This window comes from Pimephales promelas, chromosome 1 (genome assembly GCF_988280905.1).
Source record: "Pimephales promelas chromosome 1, fPimPro1.hap1.1, whole genome shotgun sequence".
Taxonomy (NCBI): domain Eukaryota; kingdom Metazoa; phylum Chordata; class Actinopteri; order Cypriniformes; family Leuciscidae; genus Pimephales; species Pimephales promelas.
In genome coordinates, this window is record NC_142769.1 from 4,572,892 (window position 1) to 4,592,066 (window position 19,175).

At 35.9% G+C, this 19,175-nt stretch overlaps 2 protein-coding genes across 4 annotated transcripts; both read right to left on the reverse strand.

Annotated features, from left to right (window-relative positions):
• Positions 1-187: 187 nt before the first annotated feature.
• Positions 188-16,249, reverse strand: btbd10b (BTB domain containing 10b). Of its 3 annotated transcripts, none has more exons than XM_039690856.2 (8): positions 16,089-16,249; positions 10,495-10,691; positions 10,129-10,405; positions 8,691-8,793; positions 3,667-3,787; positions 3,337-3,534; positions 2,163-2,273; positions 188-1,040 (listed from the first exon to the last, which is right to left on the reverse strand). In XM_039690856.2, the coding sequence occupies exons 2-8, from the start codon at positions 10,646-10,648 to the stop codon at positions 721-723; spliced, it is 1,284 nt and encodes a 427-aa protein (XP_039546790.1). In that variant the 5' UTR covers positions 10,649-10,691; positions 16,089-16,249; the 3' UTR covers positions 188-720. The 3 variants fall into 3 exon arrangements, with proteins under 3 accessions (XP_039546790.1, XP_039546789.1, XP_088974974.1); XM_039690855.2 differs by having other exon boundaries at positions 10,099-10,405; XM_089118848.1 differs by lacking the exon at positions 16,089-16,249 and adding an exon at positions 14,021-14,179 and having other exon boundaries at positions 10,099-10,405.
• A 523-nt stretch (positions 16,250-16,772) lies between these two features.
• pth1b (parathyroid hormone 1b) lies at positions 16,773-17,479 on the reverse strand. The gene is made up of 2 exons (XM_089128467.1): positions 17,186-17,479; positions 16,773-17,105 (listed from the first exon to the last, which is right to left on the reverse strand). Exons 1-2 carry the CDS (start codon positions 17,275-17,277, stop codon positions 16,898-16,900), a joined length of 300 nt encoding a protein of 99 aa, XP_088984593.1. The 5' UTR covers positions 17,278-17,479; the 3' UTR covers positions 16,773-16,897.
• Positions 17,480-19,175: the final 1,696 nt, after the last annotated feature.

Genomic DNA, 19,175 nt, shown 5'->3' on the forward strand with positions numbered 1-19,175 from the left:
AAAAAAAAAAAAAGCACCAAATATTTTTCTTTGAATTAGAAATTGCGTTCTCTGTGTTTACAGAAAAACTCGTTTTTATCTGAATTCTACGCATTCCCAAACCTGACTGTGAAGTTTAGTGCAGGTAATAAAATGGCTCTAGCCAACACTCTTCATCTATACTGTCTTTGACATCAAACAGAGCACATTAACATTATATATCTTTATTAATACAATGATTTTCAAGCGCTTGAACAGACAGATCTTGAGTAGATAAATTAATGTCCAGCTGAGAAAAACACTGCATTCATTCACCAGGCAAATGGACCTCCCGAGGAGAGCTTTCCAAAAGAAAAAGTGGCATCAAGTGAAAGGAACGTCATAATATTAATAATAATTGAACTCGTTGCACTAATAATAGAAGTCAAATGTAAAACAACGATAATTAGAATCAAGGTCAAATTACAAAATAAGTGAGGTTGCTAATTTCATTTCAAACAAACAAAAATAAATTTCCTTTGGTCAAGTAAAAAAAGAAAAGAAAAAGAAAACAGAACAGCGAAGACAAAACGGGAGAGCACTGACCATGCCAGCATCCCAAGTCCATGGAGTATTTTTTTTCCTCTTTTTAAATACAGTAACTAGACAGTTGAGGCTCTAAGGCTGTGGAGGAGGTGCAGAAGGCAATCTGGTTATAGTGTCTCTGGTTCATGCTGAGCATGCGGTGGAGGACGTCTGCTCTCAGACGGCAGGCGACGGGGCGTCGGGGTCGGGCTCGTTGCTGTGGTGGTGACCGGGGGGAGGGTGGTTGGGAAGAATGTCCAGTTCATCCACCTGTGGTCCGGGGTGCATCACCACAAGCTGGTCCTGGGGAATGTCCGCCGCCGCCGCTGCCAGGTTCGTGATGGACTTGCTCTTCACGCACTGGAAGTCCACGTGTCGACTCTTGCCTTCCTCCTTCTCCCAGGACATGCGGATGAAGGGTCTTTGGACGTAATTGTAGATGACTTCAGGTCGACCACCGGGACGCTTCTTCACCTTCTCTTTGTATGTTGGATAACCTACAGATTGGATATTCAAAAGTTGTGTCTTTTGATATGTTCACTTTATAGCCCTTAATCCTGTAATTGTGGACAAATGTGGCCACAGAGGACTCAAATGTTACATCACTGTCTTCGATAAAGTTTTGTCTATCCATTTATGGTGTTTTTTTTATTTTGGGGGTATTTTTGAATTTATTTACATCAAAAAGTACCATATTTTCTGTGTAAGTTATGCTTGTTTTTATGTTTTATTTTTTTAAATTTTTTTTAACTACATTAAAATATCATTCCAATAAGTTCTTAGAGCTAAAACCTAAAAATTAAGCGACTTTGCCGTCTTATTTTTGGCTTATTTTAGAATGCTCTAAATTACAGTTTTTCCCATTCATTTCTATGGGTGCCCATTTTTGACCATTTTTTTTTTCACCCACTTAACATTGTAGAATTGAGCCAAAAAAAATGTGTGTGTTCAGGAGGCAAACTTAGGAAAAGTAGCCAAGTCTTGTACCGCTCAGATCAAGGGAAGTATTTTTTTAAAAAAGAAATCAAAAGTATTTTGCCCGCATTTGTCCAGAATACGGTTTTAGGGGTAAACATAACCATTATGGACAAGTTAACCAAAAACAAAAATGTTGTCATCATCATACTCTCCCTCACGTAGAACCTTGGCCTTCACTGTAACGTACAAATCAAATACGGCCCCTTTTGACTAGAAGTGGACACTGACGTATCAGCTCATTACGGCTTGACCTAATTGTACTGACTCCGCTTTATCACGGGATGGTAAATAATTTGTTTTAAAATGTGTAGTAGGTTTTGAGTAAATGTGTAAAATAAGCTAATTTGTGCATCTCATTGGCTATAATTTAGTTGTAGAATGCATGCATTAATTTAATAATGCAATATCAGCCACCAGCCGTTCTGCTCATATAATGACAATGTCAGATTGGAAGACAATGAACATCATTGGTTCTGAGGTTTAATAGTCAAACCTGACACCTGTTGCCATATTGAATCCTCTGCTACTGCAGTGAACATTAATTTCGGGGTGAACTTTCCCTTTAAATTATTAAAATAAGATTGCATGTTTGACTAAATAGGTATAATATTGTTAAAAAAAAAAAAAAAGTGAATTCTTACCTTCAATGCCCAGCCTGATTTTCTTAAGTCCTCGATCTTTTAAAACTGATTTGGCTACATCACGGTTTTCAATGTACTTGAAGAAACGATACAGCTTTGTACTGTATATAACTGTAAAAAAGAAAAAATAAGTATTTGTTGTCGTCACAGATAAAAACACCAGTGATGCACCAAAATAATTTTTTACTTAACCTGTTAGTGATGTCTTTATTTAATGAATAATTTACAGTCTTAGTTTAAGGGCCTGTCCCAATACCTCCCCTTCCCCTAGATTTTTGCCGTAACTCTCGTTTTTGTGCATGCTCGTGTAGGGTGTCCCAAAACTTTAGGGAGCAAGGGGGAGTGATATTCTTCCCTTAAAATTAACCCTCAAAACATAGTGAGGTCCGATGCAGGCTTAAAACGATGTGGGAGATGAAATTACCCAGGATACCTTGCGAACTCAGTGAGCCGGCCAAGATGGACACCGCTGGAAAGGAACTAAGAATATTTTCGCAAATAAGCATGTTAAACTTTCAAAATATGTTCGAATATATTAGTTTAAAGCACATCTAATGGACTGTAGAGTTTTGAACACTAATGTTTCAAAATATTTCACAAAGCTGATCTGACGATGCTCATGACATCTGCCGAGTGCTTCGAGAGAGTCTGCCCATCAAATATACATCTGATCTGGGGAGTTAATCTAATTTTATTTTCAATTTTGATTTTGGCTTCCAAGAATGATAAAAATGAGGTAAATTATGCATGTAAATGATCAAATACAAACAAAAATATGGCAAAATGACTGAATGAAAATAGCTGTAGGCTACTACTGGTTGACATGCACGTTCACTACGCTAATTTGCATATAGTGGCGTCCCATTTCATAGCGAAAGATCTTCACCCCCACACTTACTACCGAGGGCACTCAAAACCAAGTGGAAATTTTAAGGGGGGAGAAATGGGACAGGGCCTAAATGTTAACATTTTATACATGACCTGGAGTAAAAACTCAACTATATATATATAAGTTTACATAAAAAATGCATTAACTGGAATTTTATTTCAGCTAAATAAGTTGTAATATTGATTTCAGTAAAAAAAAACAAAAAAAAAAAGTTGGGTGCATCAATAAAAAAAAACACTAAAGAAATGTTTTGAAGATAATCCAGAAAGGTGTGTGTGTGATTACTTTGTGAATACTCCTCTCCCATCTGAGGCGGGTATTCCTCGTCCCAGTCCACCACATCATCGTCTGTGAGCACTACGATGTGACACTCCCTCTCTCCGCTCTGAGCGCTTGCCACCATCAGAGGGAGCACCATCTCCTCCAGATAGAACTCAAACTGCCTCCGAGCGCCGTCATTGGACAGCTCGTGCATCAGGGCACCTGACAAGACAAACTGGGTCAATAAACAAGCACCTGTTCAAAAGCAGGGAAATCTGCCAGCCATGAGGCTGAGAACACGGGTAAAACATCACAGTTGTCAGATCCCAGTACTGCCACTGACGAATGACTCACTCAGGTCTCGACACTTGATAGTACTGTAGTCAAAGGAGATGCACAGATAGTCGCACGCTTCCCTTAGCTCGGGAATGGAGATTCCATCAGGACAGCGGATTATCCCAGATTTATAGTAATCCTGCCAGTTAGAGAAAGAACAGAAAACACAAAGGATGCCATTACAGAAGCTGCTCTTCATTTTGTTTCTTACAACAGGTTTATATGCATCCAAAAGTTAAAAACACTGTCATTTTCTCATGATATACATTGCAGCATCACCTTTTTTCTCACAGCGTCTGAAACGATCAAGAATTCATTCAGTCTAGCTAAACTCCTTTCTGAGATCCTACTCTGATTGATCAGATGGCCCAGTCCGTTGTGATTGGTCTACTGCTTACAGCTTGTGTTGGGAAAAAAAAAACGTCCATTACCATATCTAATTTTCAACTTTCAAACCTCATTCTTTTGAAGTGGATTTGCCTTCGCAGCGCAGAAAACAGCGTCTTCTCGACAACATGAGTGGAGTTTGAGGGCGAGTCAAAGTAGACGTTGTTAAATAGCCAATGAAGGCCGTAGTTGGGCATTATGCAAACATGTTATAAACCTATGCATGTTTGTAATAGGACTGACGAGTGATTTCAGCAGTTCAGAATCAACTTGAAGCACAAGAAGACGTGAAAGAACTCAATTCCCGATTGCACGCTTACGCTGTCAGTCGGCGTGTTTTAATTTTTTTTTTACTGCTTATTGTGATTAACACTTTTTAAAGGAGTAGTTCACTTAAAAAAAAAAAAAAAAACTTTTACTGATAATTTACTCACCCTCATGTCATCCAAGATGTCCATGTCTTTCTTTCTTGAGTCAAAAAGAAATTAAGGTTTTTGATGAAAACATTCCAAGATTTTTCTTCATATAATGGACTTCAATGGGAACCAAACAGTTCAAGGTCCAAAAGACAGTTTCAGTGCAAACTGTTCAAAGGGCTTTAAACGATTCCAGACGATGAATAAGGGTCTTATCAAGCGAAACGATCACTCATTTAATAAATAAATAACAAAGTTTAAGTTTTATAAGTTCATATGGTCACCTTGCTCTGTTCTGTGATGCGCGTTCGTGACTCTCCTGTTCGAACTCGTTCATCAAAATGAACGAATCCTTTTTCGTGTCATTTGGTTCATTCAACGAACAAAATGAGTTGATTCGAGATTTGTTTCGCTTGATAAGACCCTTATTCATCATCTGAAATTGTTTAAAGCCCTTTGAACAGTTTGCACTGAAACTGTCTTTTGGACCTTGAACCGTTTGGTTCCCATTGAAGTCCATTATATGGAGAAAAATCCACATCAAAAACCTTAATTTCGTTTTGACTGAAGAAAGAAAGACATGGACATCTTGGATGACATGGGGGTGAGTAAATCATCAGCATAGGTTTTTTTAAAAGTGAACTACTCCTTTAAGATCGAGGACGTAGCAAATTGGTTCAAGTTATATTGCTCTTTTAACTTTTTATGACGCTGTTTATATTCTCATTCATGCGTTTCATCACTCTGAAGTGTCAATAGTGCGGAGATGCGTGTATAAAAATATGATGTTTTACATTATAATGCTGGAAATTCTCTTGCAGCATTTTAAATGGTTCATTTTAGCTTTTACTTGTTATTTATTTAGACAGAAAGATGTGGAACTTTAATATCAGCTATTTACTGGTTACGTCCATTACACAGGTTAACTTCGAAATCAAGGATCTTTCAAGGACTTTCCAGGTCCAATACCCTTAAATTCAAGGAATTAATGTGGGGACACATTTCAAATGTTACAGTGTTACCTTGTAGGATACATTGTTAGTTTTGCGTGAGTGAACGTCATGGCAACGTACAAAAAGTACCTCACTCGGAAACACTTAACATAAAGCATAAATGCGCGTAACTAACGTAAAACAAGCAAGCTAGTGTACATAGGCTACGAAGTGTTGGCAAAATAACACATTAGTGGAGCGGAGGGCATAGTATGGAACTTTTTCCAGAAAAATTCATGTACAAAATAAATTCAAGCACTTTCAAGGATGAAATCAATAAAAGTTTTATTTTTTTTCGCAAAAACTTTCCAGGGCCTTGGAGGAAAAAAAAAAAAAAAAAAATTCACAAGATTCAGGATTCAAGATTCAAAAAAAAAAAAAAAGATTCAGATTCACAAACTTTCAAGGATTTCAAGAACCCGCAAAAAACAGTCCGAAGTTTAATATCAGACACATCTACAGAAGACCACGTGCCCATGATGTGTTACAGCCAAAGAGCTCACAAAAGTGATGGTGATTCAAAACCAGACGCTGTCCACATCCTCTCTAGTGATTATTATAGTGCAGTTCAGATTGGTCCTGCAAATTGAACGCTTCTAATAAAGCTCTCATGCTCAACACATCCTCTCTCCGGATTGCTAGTCAGTGACATTGTTTGAATGCACTCATCAGAGTTTATTGATTCCTCTGAGGTACAGCAGCACAATGAACACTGCCCTGAGACACATAACAGACACTGTGGCCAAAGATCATTACAGCAAAGCTGATGACAGGCTAATGCTGCACTTAACAGCATTATTTAAAAGCTATTGCTGGAAGCTCATTACGAGATGTTCCCAGAGACGAAGCAGCCCACAGTGACCAAACCACAGACAATATTCGTTTACGAATACAAATCACTGCGTCTTCCAATTAACAAGTGTTGTTCTGCCATATAAACACAATTAGGGAGTTCTTTAGGCCTGTTTACAGCTGGTTTCTTCATATGGAGTATCATGAAAAGACCAGGCGTAAACGCTTTCGAGAACGACTTAAATCCGATCAATCAAGCCACTTCAGGAGGTGATTTGAGATGCATTCCAAACGACACTGGAAAAGTGTAAATGCATCTGGTTGTTGAAACCATTGGTACATTTTACTCCTCCCAAAATGTACAAAAAAATAAACAAATGACATGAGAGCATGTTATAGCCGGATATAACAGCGATAACGCAACACGTGCCGCAGATGAGTGGCTGAGTATCTTCAGCAAGCGCTCAACACACAATCATCTACATTAAAAGTAGAGAGACTAAATGATCTTACCAGTGTTGATGCTGCTCTCTCTCCTATGGGCTATGCACGCATAAATTCCGCATTTGACGCAAGGATGCTCGTCCATTTCCGGTTGTGGAGATTAAAGCGGAGGAAAACGGGATTATGGCAGAGTCTTCAAAATTTACTGTCCTCCCGTCTTTGAAACGAAACGTACATACATTTAGATGTAATTTTATATATAGTTATGTTTATTTAATATAATTTTAAAAAGAAGCATAAACACAACGAGGGGTGTCTGTTTTATCTGTTTTTGTGACTAACGTTTCTTTAGTATAACCATGGAGTATAAAATTCAATATAAATTCTCGGTATTGCATTGGCGGAAGTTATCGAGCATCCTTACACCTTCACCGGAAAGACCGCTGTGCATAGAGCCCATTGTTATCTTTGATATTGAAATTAGCTGATGAAGCTCATATCTGTTGCTTTCATTGACGTGGGAAAGGAAGATCGGATTCATATCCGTTTTGTAGAGACAAGCGTTTTAATGCATAAAGTGACGAGGTGTAATAAAGCCACGTGATGAAAGTCGTCATATTAGAACTTATAAATGAAATATTTATATTTAAAAACCAGAGCCTAGAATTTGTTTGTTAAGAGTCTGTTAAGTGGGTCACTCATCAGACACAAAGCTTCACACCATAGGTAGGGAAACGCACAGGTATCATAAATAAAATGAATAGTGCAGTCAATCTATAAAAAAGTAACTAATTCACACATTTTTCTGAAATTAAATTCACCAAGCATTAAAATAATAATTATATTTTTATATTATATAATTTCACACTGAAATGTAGAAACATCATGAAGACTGTATTTTTTTTTTTTTATAATATTTGCTAAATGGCATCTCTTTACTAAGTACTAATACCAAGACTGCTGCTAATGCATCTTTCTCAATTTCTTGGGATGAAAAAAGTCATAAACATTCAACATTACAGTATGATTGAGAGACATCATTTTTAATCTTTAATAAAAATGATAGATAAAACAACTTAATTTATTTAATTCCCATTACTGACGGACTACAGCAGATTTATCAGGTTGCGAATCTGACACAAAGTCGATGTTCTCAACTCTTTACAGTTATTCAAGACTTAACTCATTTAAGTCTGTTCAAGCGTAAAAGAACTCAATACGTGCTTCTGGAGCCACTTTACAGACATTGCGCCAATATATGAAGAGTTCAAATGCAAAAGCCTCTAAGTGCCATTTGAAATTTTCTTCTAGAATGATCATTTATCAAGCTAGTATATTTAAGTTCAATGATTTCACTTAAATGGCAATGATAATTACCTATTAATTGTTATTTAAGAGAAATTACTGAACTTAAATATACAAGTTTGATAAAAATCATCATTAAAGAAGAAAATTTCAAATGACATTTAGAGGCTTTTGCATCTGAACTCTTCATACACACACACACACACACAAGCTCTCTTCCGTGTCTTATCACGCTTGAATGGTTTAAAAGCACTAGCACGATCATATGCAATGCAAGCCAAAGGATGCCAGTAAAAAACGTGTGCTGCGTTAATTGCGTTAAATATTTTTAAGACATTAAAATGAAAAAATAAATAAATAAGAATTGCAAAATTAGCTCTTTAAATTTTGAAAGCCCTAAAAAATGAATCGTTCTGTACATGCAATCCACATGCTGTCTGCTTGCAGCATCCGGAGTGTGAGACGCTTTAATGTGCGCAGAGAGACAGTAGTTAAGGTGATGATACACAGGGCAACTTTTAGAGCAATGTTGCTGGGCAATCTATGGGCACTTTACCATTGAAAATTGGGAATCCATTTCTATCTGGAGACTTTAGATCGTTCGTGGGCCCTGTGTCTCATCTGGTTGCCTGTTGACAAGCAACATTGCCCTGTGTATCATTACCTAAGACGAGAGAGACGAGACATTTAGTGACAAAAAACCCACCAGAATCGCCCTGAACACAGTGGAGCTGATGCCCTCTGCCACCTCATACTCTCCTTTGTCGTTGGGCCGGGTGAAATTGTGTTCCCGTCCAGATCCAAACATTCTGCAAGAAAAAACAAACAAAAAAACAGACATGCGTTTTAGAAACAAGAATGGAAAAAAAACTGATCAAAAATAGACAGAGTTAAAGGGTTCGTTCAACTCATCGCCCTCATTTTTTTCTTTTTTTGTGTGTGCGTGTAGCACAGAGAGTTATTAAAAGTAAGTCCATTTGCTTTCCTTCTATGGAGGACAAAACAGCCCAGAGATTGTGGAAAATAGTCCCTGCTGAGACCTGCTATTAAGATAGGACTAGACTGATCTAATCACGGAAATTTAAAGTCTTAAAAATGTCACAAAAATGTTCATTGTCATTTTAAGAGGTCTTCTAACAGAAGATGCTAGAAAAATCAAAGAAAGATTGGGATCCGAGAGATTTTTCTGAAGAACGATGGCCAGTTTAACTGCTCAGGACAAACAAGAGAACAACTTGAACAACTAAAACAGTCATTGACCATCAACACAGTATAAAAACGAATGTGTGTAAATGAAGTTTATTTGTCTAGTGTAAACATCTCAGTACGGTACTGTTAAAAAAAAGTTACATTTTTATGATCCCTCATTTTGCCAATTATGAACATCTTGTATATTCTGCATGGGTTATGTAGCTGAACTAACTTTTGAGCTGAACTGAATAAAACGTCTTTTTGTACGTTGTGCAGTTAAACGTGTGACTGTTTAATTGAGTAATGAATCTGAGATGCATGATTGTATGGTTTGTTCAGTAGGGACATGCTGTATCCATTTTATTTGTGCAGGTCTTAAAAAAAGTTGTAAAAGTTTGATGTTAAAAATGTGTGTTTTTTCTTGGACACCTCAAGTCAGATTAGCATTTCCATAGCAAATGCAATGTGGTCACAAATACGTTCAACTTTTTCATACAAGTTTTGGTCCCACTTTATATTAAGTGGCTTTAAGTTCTATGTACTTACATTTAAAAATAAGTACAATGCACTTATTGTGCTCATGTTGTATTGTTAATCACTTTTGCTGCTATTGAGGTGTGATACGGGTAAGGTTAGGGATTGGTGTGGTGGTATGGGTAGGTTTAAGTGTAAGGGAAGGGTCAGCTGTGTAGTTACAGATGTAAGTACATAAATTAATTACAGCTGTAATTACATGCTGGTCTTTTTTTAAATATAAGTACAATGTAAAAACATGTATGTACACAATAAGTCCACTGTATCAAATTATTCATTTCAATGTTAAGTGCATGGTACTTAAAGCTAATTAATATAAAGTGGGACCCAAGTTTTAAATGACAAAGGTGTGAAGTAGAAACAATCAAAATTATGAGGTGATCGTTAACCCTTTATCAGATGAGCGGTCTGCTCCTAACCTGCCCAGCATGGTGTTGGGCTGCGCTGTGAAAATCGATGGGTCCACCACGAAGCGAGTGTTGTCCACAATGAGCGTGACCTTCTCTGACGTGCGGACGCTGCGGGCTCCATCTTTGAGGTTCTCATAGACGAAGACCATTTCACCCATGCTCTTGTAGGTGCCCTCTGAACTGGACAAGCTACTGTTCCGGCTGCTGGCCACCCCACTGCTGCTGCTGCTGGGAGAGATCCTCTGAGGCCTCGGGCTGCTGGGTCGAGATGAGCCGCCCTCGCGATCTGTCCACGTGACACACAACATGATGACAAACCACGGGACTTACATGAGCAGCCGAATCTGACCTAAACGACAAAGAGGGTTTTCTCACCGCTGTTGTGTTGCCGTGTGGGTGAGGTCACGTTGCGAATGCAGGGTGTGAGCTGGCCTTCTGCACGCTCGTGCGAAGAGTCCCGAGAGCGGTCACTGGAGCGCCTTCGATCTCTGGAGCGGTCACAGCCTCCGCTGGCACCATACGTGTTCATTTTCACCTGGACAGTCTCAAGTCCAGACTAACACATCAGGCCACTGCAGGAAGAGAAAAAAAGAGAGACATACCTCTGAATACAAGACCCAGCGACTCTCGAGAGGAACACACTCCCAGTGTAATTGAAGGTGAAATCGGTCCCACGTCACCATAGAGAGCTAATGGCACAATTGTTCACATCTCTGCATGGCAAGGCAGAGTCTAGTTATTATTATAGTTAACTAAAATCATAATTTAAAAATAAAATAAATTTTACTGAAACTAAAAAAATAAAACATTTCACATTTTCATTTACTTTTATTGATGTACTAAAATGACTAAACCTGACATTGAAATCAATTTTAAAAAAAACTATATAGACAGACACTTGTAGCCCTCAATCGGGTCATGGGGTCTATACGACCCCAATCGAATTTTACTTAATAAAATTAAGATTTTGAATAAGATTTTGTGACTTTTCATCCATTATTTATCTACACACACAAAAAAAAACTGGGCTTGATTCGGTTGTTCTGAAGGTATGTAAAAAAAAAAAAAAAAAAAAAAAAAAAAGTTTACACTTCTGGTCTTCCAGGTCAATATGACCCCACATTGAAATGAATGGGAAATGTGAAAAAAAAACTAAATATATTTTCTTCATGTGTCAAAAAAAAAAAAAAAATCCGGCATAAATCTGAAAATTTTTACACAGCCTTCAGCCTAGTACTAGAGCATAAATGCAATGTATCATATGCAAGCTAATGGTGTAGTTGAGGAATTGTGTGATATATGGATGGATACAAAAGTACTTTATATCTCTAAAAATACAGCATTAATGAATAGATGAGAAATAAACAAAAAAATGATATATTATTTGTATGATTAAAAATGTATATTTTTTTTACAATTACTCAATCAATTGTTGGGGTCGTATAGACCCGAAGCCCAGAAGTGTAAACAGGAAACACAGACCATTTGAAGGTAAAAAAAAAAAAAACTTAAGACAAAAACACACCAAGGTTTAGTAAATTAAAATACTAAAATTATATATATATATATATATATATATATATATATATATATATATTAGGGCTGTGCAAAAGTTAATTGCGATTAATCGCATCCAAAATAAAAGTCTGTGTTTACATAGTATATTTGTGTGTGCTGTATATAATTATTTTGTATATATAAATACACACACATGCATGTATATGTTTAAGAAAATGTGTTATTCCTATATAAAATATTTATATTTATATAATATAGATTATGTATTTATATATATATACAGAATTTAAGCGCAAATAATTCTTAAATATATACATGCATGCATAGGTATTTATATATACAAAATAATTATATACAGCACACACAAATATATTATGTAAAACAGACTTTTATTTTGGTTGCGATTAATCACAATTAACTTTTGCACAGCCCTAATATATATATAATATTTTAGTATTTTTGACATTCCCAAAACAGCCTTCAATATAATGTCATTCACAACACCGCATTTACATGATACTTGTTCATGTCAGATGCTCAGGCTGAAATGTAGCATATGAAAAGTCTGCAAGTACTAATATCCAAATAAACAACAGTGACTAGGGCAGCAGATAACACCGATCGCTCAGGAGTGACACAGGGTGTGTGTTCGAACAGCTTCTGTTCCAGTTGATCAGGAAGTGCCTGGGGTAAATTCAGCTGGATGTCATGAGTGTACAAGAGAAACAGGCCCTGGTGTTTGTCATGCCACAGAACAGACTTCTTGTGTGTGTAGTGCATACACACCTGTAGAATATAAGTGAACAAAGCCACACTGTTGTACTACCATGTTTTTTTTTGGACTTGTCCCATGCTAAAGTATTCAACAGTACCGTGGTAGATCAAAATACCATTCTATTACCATCTAGATACACTCAAAGTCATGTTTGAAAGTCAAATTATATGCCAAAATATGTAAACCCAAAAAGTATTAGATAGGTTAAATGACTATCAGAGTGCCCCATTATGTTTTTTTTCAGAATATTCCCTTTCATGCAGTGTGTTATATAGCCGTTTGTGAATGTAAACTAGGGATGCACGATATATCGGCCACATTATCGGTATCGGCCGATATATCATCATTTTTAATGTTGTCGTTATCGCCCCAACAAGAACATTTAGCCGATATCTAAAAGCCAATAAATAATGTATTTTATCCTTCAGATGAGGCACTTTAGATGTGCACTGTTCAACATGATGCTTTTAAATTGCTTGAAATACGATTGAAATCACTTTAAAAAAGGAAAATCCAGTTAAAGTGCAAAATGTGCAGCGCAAGTCTGTCGTATCGGCTACAAAACATTAAAATAAGAACATTATAATTGTGTGTGTGTCTTGGGTTTTAATGAGGAGACTTTTTATAATCAGGCTCTCAAATTTTAGAAAAATGTGGATTTAGATTTATCGGCCAATATATCTGTTATCGGCTTTTAAATATGAGAATTATCGGTTATCGGTATCGGCCAAAATTGTCATATCAGTGCATCCCTAATGTAAACGTTCAAAAAAGATGTAAAGTCGAAAATTAAGTGCATGATAAATAAAGTTATTGTTTCCAAAAAAAAGAAAGAATCGACTCTGAACAGCCAAAACGAGTCTTGTCTCTTTAATTCACTAGACATTTGCAGTTTATTTGGACCAGCTTGCTCCTCAGAATCACAACCTGCAAGTATGAATAATTGTTGATGAATATATTTTCTGCTGGGTGTTGAAAATACCTAGTTTTGTGTTTTGTAAACCGGTTATAAATTAGAAATATAGGCTACACATCAGATAGTTGATGAACACACTTGTTAACCCTAAAACCGTATTCTGGACAAATGTGGGCAAAATAGTTGCGATTTATTTTTAAAAAATACTTCCCTTGATCTGAGCGGTACAAGACTTGGCTACTTTTCCTAAGTTTTCCTCCTGAACACGCACATTTTTTTTTGACTCAATTCTACAGTTTTAAGTGGGTGAAAAAAAACCTCCTTAATCTTATATTTGGGTCAAAAATGGGCACCCATAGAAATGAATGGGAAAAACTGTAATTTAGAGCATTCTATAATAAGCCAAAATAAGACAGCAATTAAAAAATTAAAAAAAATTAAATTAAAAAATAAGTCAATTCATCTTTAGGTTTTAGCTCGAAGAACTTATTGAAATGATATTTTAATGTAGTTAAAAATAAATAAATAAAACATAAAAATAAGCATAATTTACATAGAAAATATGGTACTTTTTGAAGTAAATAAATTCAAAAATACCCCCAAAATAAAAAAAAAACACCATAAATGGACAGACAAAACTTTATCGAAGACAGTGATATAACATTTATAATAAATAAAAATTAGAATCACACCTCCAGTCATGCTTGCGATGGAGGTTCGGGTTGAATACTAGTTCTTCCAATGTTTCATCATCGTACTCGAGCTCGGATTGGTATGGTAAAATATGGTATGTTCTTTACAGTGTGTACAATCAGGACTGAGTAAGGCTGTGGGAGCTTTAGTCAAGACAAGGATGTGCCACCTGGCCAATCAGAGCAGAGAAGGCTAATGGAAAGGCGGGATTTAGAGATAGTGATAAATCCGACGCGTCGTTTAAGAATGAAAATGTGGTGTTACAGGAGACTCAAAAACTAAATTATGAGCTTTTTAAAATAGCACAAAAGGGGCAATTTAAAACAGGACATGAATCAGACATTTGCCTGCAGAACCACTCCCTCAGTGAACAGCACTTCTGGCTTTTCAGGAAATTCCAGAGATATTTGTCCATTTAAACCATTCCCTTAAAATAAAACAAATTCAGAGAGAAAGAGAGACCACACAACGCCTTGCACTGACCAATTAACATATCTGATGACTTCTGATAAACCCGTGGCCAGTTTCTCATTCCTACATAATGTACCAAAGTACCATAAGCTAAATATTCTTTTCTAGATAAAGAGTCAGTGCAGTAAATATAAATATTGTTAATGCACAAAATTATGACTCAAACAGCCAGCAAAAGTCTGAGTTAAAGCCAAAACCGCAAACATGTAGGTTAAGTGACTCACACAAGTAGATAAACCAGTTGATTTAGTAAAAACTTACAAGGAAGAGAATTGCTTCATATCATCCTGTGCGGTGTGTGTGTGAGTAATCTACACACACTTTACTGAACTCATGTGATTCTGGCCGTGTCCTCACAAACACAGGCAGACCTGTGTCTTTCCCTATGACGTGAGATAAGGTCATTAATTAGCGACCAATTAACTGCCCATCACATCAATCCTTTATGTTACATTCCTTTGCTATCAGAAATGTTTGGCCATGCAAATAGATTTTGGACACTTAAGGCCAAAATTTAAGCATTTATATATTAAGGCTACATTACTGTCATTTTTAACTATTCAGGACGTGATGTTACAACTATGACGTGACAGGATTTATTTTTGAACGTTCATAATTGAATATATAGCTATTCTCTTCATTTGCCATTATGATAGACAATTTAGTGAAAAGGGAATTGGATATGATTATATTATCTATATCTACTGTGGAAGGTTAGTAATTTAAAACTTTAAAAATATAAAATTGCTAGTCAAACTTATTCAATTAACTTGCTTTACCATTTTAAAATCCTGATATAAAAGGCAACATATATGTTTTAAAGCTATGTTTTATACCTTTTACAGTAAAGTTTTAGTAACAACACCAACTAGTTTCTTTTTTACACACATAATAAAATGACTATTGACTAGTGTTAAAAAGAATCATTATAAATTGTTTTGGCAACACTTTCCAACAAGGTTTCATTACATGAACTAGGCCTAATAATGAACTGCACCTCTTTGTTAATGTTAGTTAAAAGTTGTGTTAACATTATTTATTGCACTGTGAACTAACATGAACAAACAAAGAACAGCAGTATTACCAAACTCTTTATTAAATGTATTGCTCATGGATTGTTCATGATACATTAATGCTAACAAATGAAACCTTTATTGTTAAGAGTTAGCTTATTTGTGTGAATGCAATTCAGGATTCAAAATATTTTTTATAGAACAACAAAGAGTACATAATCATGTTTCAGAATCTTATTTAAAATGTTTTTTTAAGAAGTCAACAAAAGCGATCGAACTGACATCCATCCAACTAATCAATCACTGATCGAAGTCTCGCGGATGGTGTGTCATCCTGCCAGAGAACTGATGCATGACAAGAAAAACAAAAGCAAAAAAACGCTATCTGACACGCTTCACTCGTTAATTAAACAGGGGTGTAACGTTATAAATAAATGTGTGATTATATGTGTGGTTTGTTGTAAAGCAGCAAGATCATTTTTACACCCAAAACCTCAGCGGACGTCACAGAACTACTAGCTAGCCACCGAGGCTAGCCAACAAAACAATAGCCGTTTATATTAAAAATATACACAAGTCTTACCTTTTTACAGTATCGTGAGCATAGTTTGTAAAATAATTGAATACTGGAGTTTTCCCGTGAGGTAAATTGAGAAGAAGAACCATCAAAATTTGAAGAGGACCACCAGCTTTTCCTGAAAATGCGAATTTGATCTCCACCAACTGCTGACAGGAAACGCGACTTCACTAAAGTATCGCGAGAACTGCGTGACGTGGTCAATGCGTTTTTTAAAAATATATATTTTTTATTTATTAAATTACAAGTTGCTAACAATAAGAAAGAAAGAAAGAAAGAAAGAAAGAAAGAAAGAAAGAAAGAAAGAAAGAAAGAAAGAAAGAAAGAAAGAAAGAAAGAAAGAAAGAAAGAAAGAAAGAAAGAAAGAAAGACACAAATTGTCTTAGCTTGTTTTGTATAATGTAGTGTACAGATAAACAGATCCAGTTGGTCCACATTTTAGTGCAATTGCTGGATGTCTAAAACAAGTACAAATCTTTCTTTAAGAAAAAACAACAACATTTAAATAGTGACACAGAAACGAAACAAGTGACTTGAGGCCTACAAGGTTAAGACATTGTCCTTTGTATGTCCTACACAAGGTCTGAACATATGCTTTAATATCTAAATAACAACAAATATTTACAAATAAATAAAAGTACTATTCGAAAATAAATAAATAAATAAATAAAAGACATAAGTAAAGCAGTGCACTTTCTTTCTCCAAGTACAGCAGTATACTTTAATTGACACTTACTGTGTCCTCCTCCTCCTGCACTGAGGTTACCGAGAAAACACTTTTCATTATTTGGAGTTCATTAGCTTTAAAAAAAACATCAGTTCCTGATCCAGGTCGGACCTTCCCCCTTTCTTAAACGTCTGATGGATGGGCCGTTGTTTTTCCCCTTTTGCTCCTTTTGGGAGTCATTTAATGAGGGAATGAGGATGTTGTTGAGCTTCAGCTGAAGCCAGTCCTGTCTTTCTAACATCTCCTTGTGCTCCCGAACGTTGTGCATGAGCTGAACTTCACTGATTGACCTCTTGCTGTTGCAGATGGAGATATGGTCAGATTTGAAAAACCACAAACAACATCTCGGACCAATTTGTCGCATATTCCACATTACCTGATCGGTGCTCCCTCCAGATACAGCAAACTGCAAAGACCCCACAGCACAATGATGAGCACGGGTTTCTCCAAAGAACGTATGGGTGACATAGTGATACCTGTAGGGTGAGATATAGTTAAGAGACTGTGAAAGAAGTGTCAATGTTAGTGAGGCAACGGCATCTAAACTTACCAAGTCTTGTTGTCTTTTATTTGGCTGCTTTTGTATTTGGTAGCTGCTGTGCTGAGAGGGTCCATGTGTTGTTCGGTGTCGGATTTGGCTACTCTTCCTCTTTTTATATGCACAAGCCCCCTCCCGTTGGTCATTGATGAGCTATCTGCATTATTGATGGTGATGTCATCCATGCTTTGATGGAGACTGGCATGCACATGACGACACATGACTACCAACACCCCCCACTAGTTCTGTTTTCAACACCTTGGTCGAGACCCCTGTGATCACAGTGCTGTAGAACCAGTGCCATGTACGGCTATGACGGTCAGCCAGGGTGCCAAGTAAATATGAGACTCAAAACAGTTTCACACACTCTTAAAATTAATTTGTGATTATTATTCTTAAATATTACACATAAGGTAGATCTTAAATGTTTGGTTTTTTTTTTTTTTTTTTTTTGGTATATATTTTTAGATATCAATTTTAATGTATTTGATTTTTGATTTTTCAGTGGAATAATGCATAGAAAGAACAAAAAAGATTCAATATGGATACATATTATTTATTCTAATTGGCCAAACTTTTCTTACACTTCAGTTCACTGAATCTGATGCTTTAGTGGCACTGTTGTGAAACGGCAAACGCAACCTGTCTACTGAAAAAATGTATAACCATATTTGGCGAGGATGATATTTTTGATTATATTGCTAATATTTTTACCCAGCTACTCATTTATTATATGGAATTGATTTCCTAACTTAATAAGGAGAACATCTATAACTCATTTCTCATGTCTTTTTTTTTTTTTAACACAACACCATCATTTATTGATTTATTATTATGGGATTCGGTAGTCAGATTAGGTCAGACTGAGGAAATAAGACAAAAGTTTGGTGCCAAACATCATGGTGCAAGCAAGGTCCACCTGAAGTTTAAGTGATCTATGGGAGGTGTATAACCTTGTCATACTCTCATGGGACACATTAGGTAACCATGAGAGAAGTTTTCTAAATGTGGAATAGGAATGGCTATGTCATGACACATGCGGTAGAAAGGAACCAAACTGAAAGAACCAAAACAATTGTCTATTATATTATTGAAAACTCAAGGGATGTTTGCTATATATAGCCAACCCCCTTTTTTAACAGATTGAATCATAATTTCAATAATTCGCTACTCAGAATCGGATTAAGAACTTAATAATAATACTTTATCGTAAATATCAAAATCAAAAAGTGGTTCACAACACTTAATAATGATAGGTACAAAAAAACATAAAATACATATAAAAATTATATGTATAAACCAATTCTACAGTTTCTATAGAAAATATACAATAAAACAATCCAAAATACATTGAAAAAATCTACTTAAATTTTGGTAAATCCAAGACTAAAATCCAAGATAAAATACATTTGAAGTGGTTCATTAAAGTTGTCAAGAACGGGTATTGTTCCAAATTCATGTAAACTTTAATAAAAGGTGTTGATCCACTTCAAATGTTGACTAGTGTATGCAAATCTTCCTGACTTGCCGGTATAAATCTATAAGTTTTACTGTAACCTTGAAACTCAGAGCAAGTCTAACCAATTTTGTGTCTGTATTTAGCTAAAGAAAGTACACTTTCATGCATAGCAATAAAAAAATGTACGTGTTCGTTACATATTCTTGAATCACAGTTGAGTGGAAGTGTACAAGGAAACAATATTGGTCCCAGCACGGAGCCTTGGGGAACATCACAAGTGATTGATTAAGTAGGTCATCACGATTGATACCGTTGTCTCTCCTATTTTGCATCAAATATTTAATATTTAATCATTAAAATAATATTCAA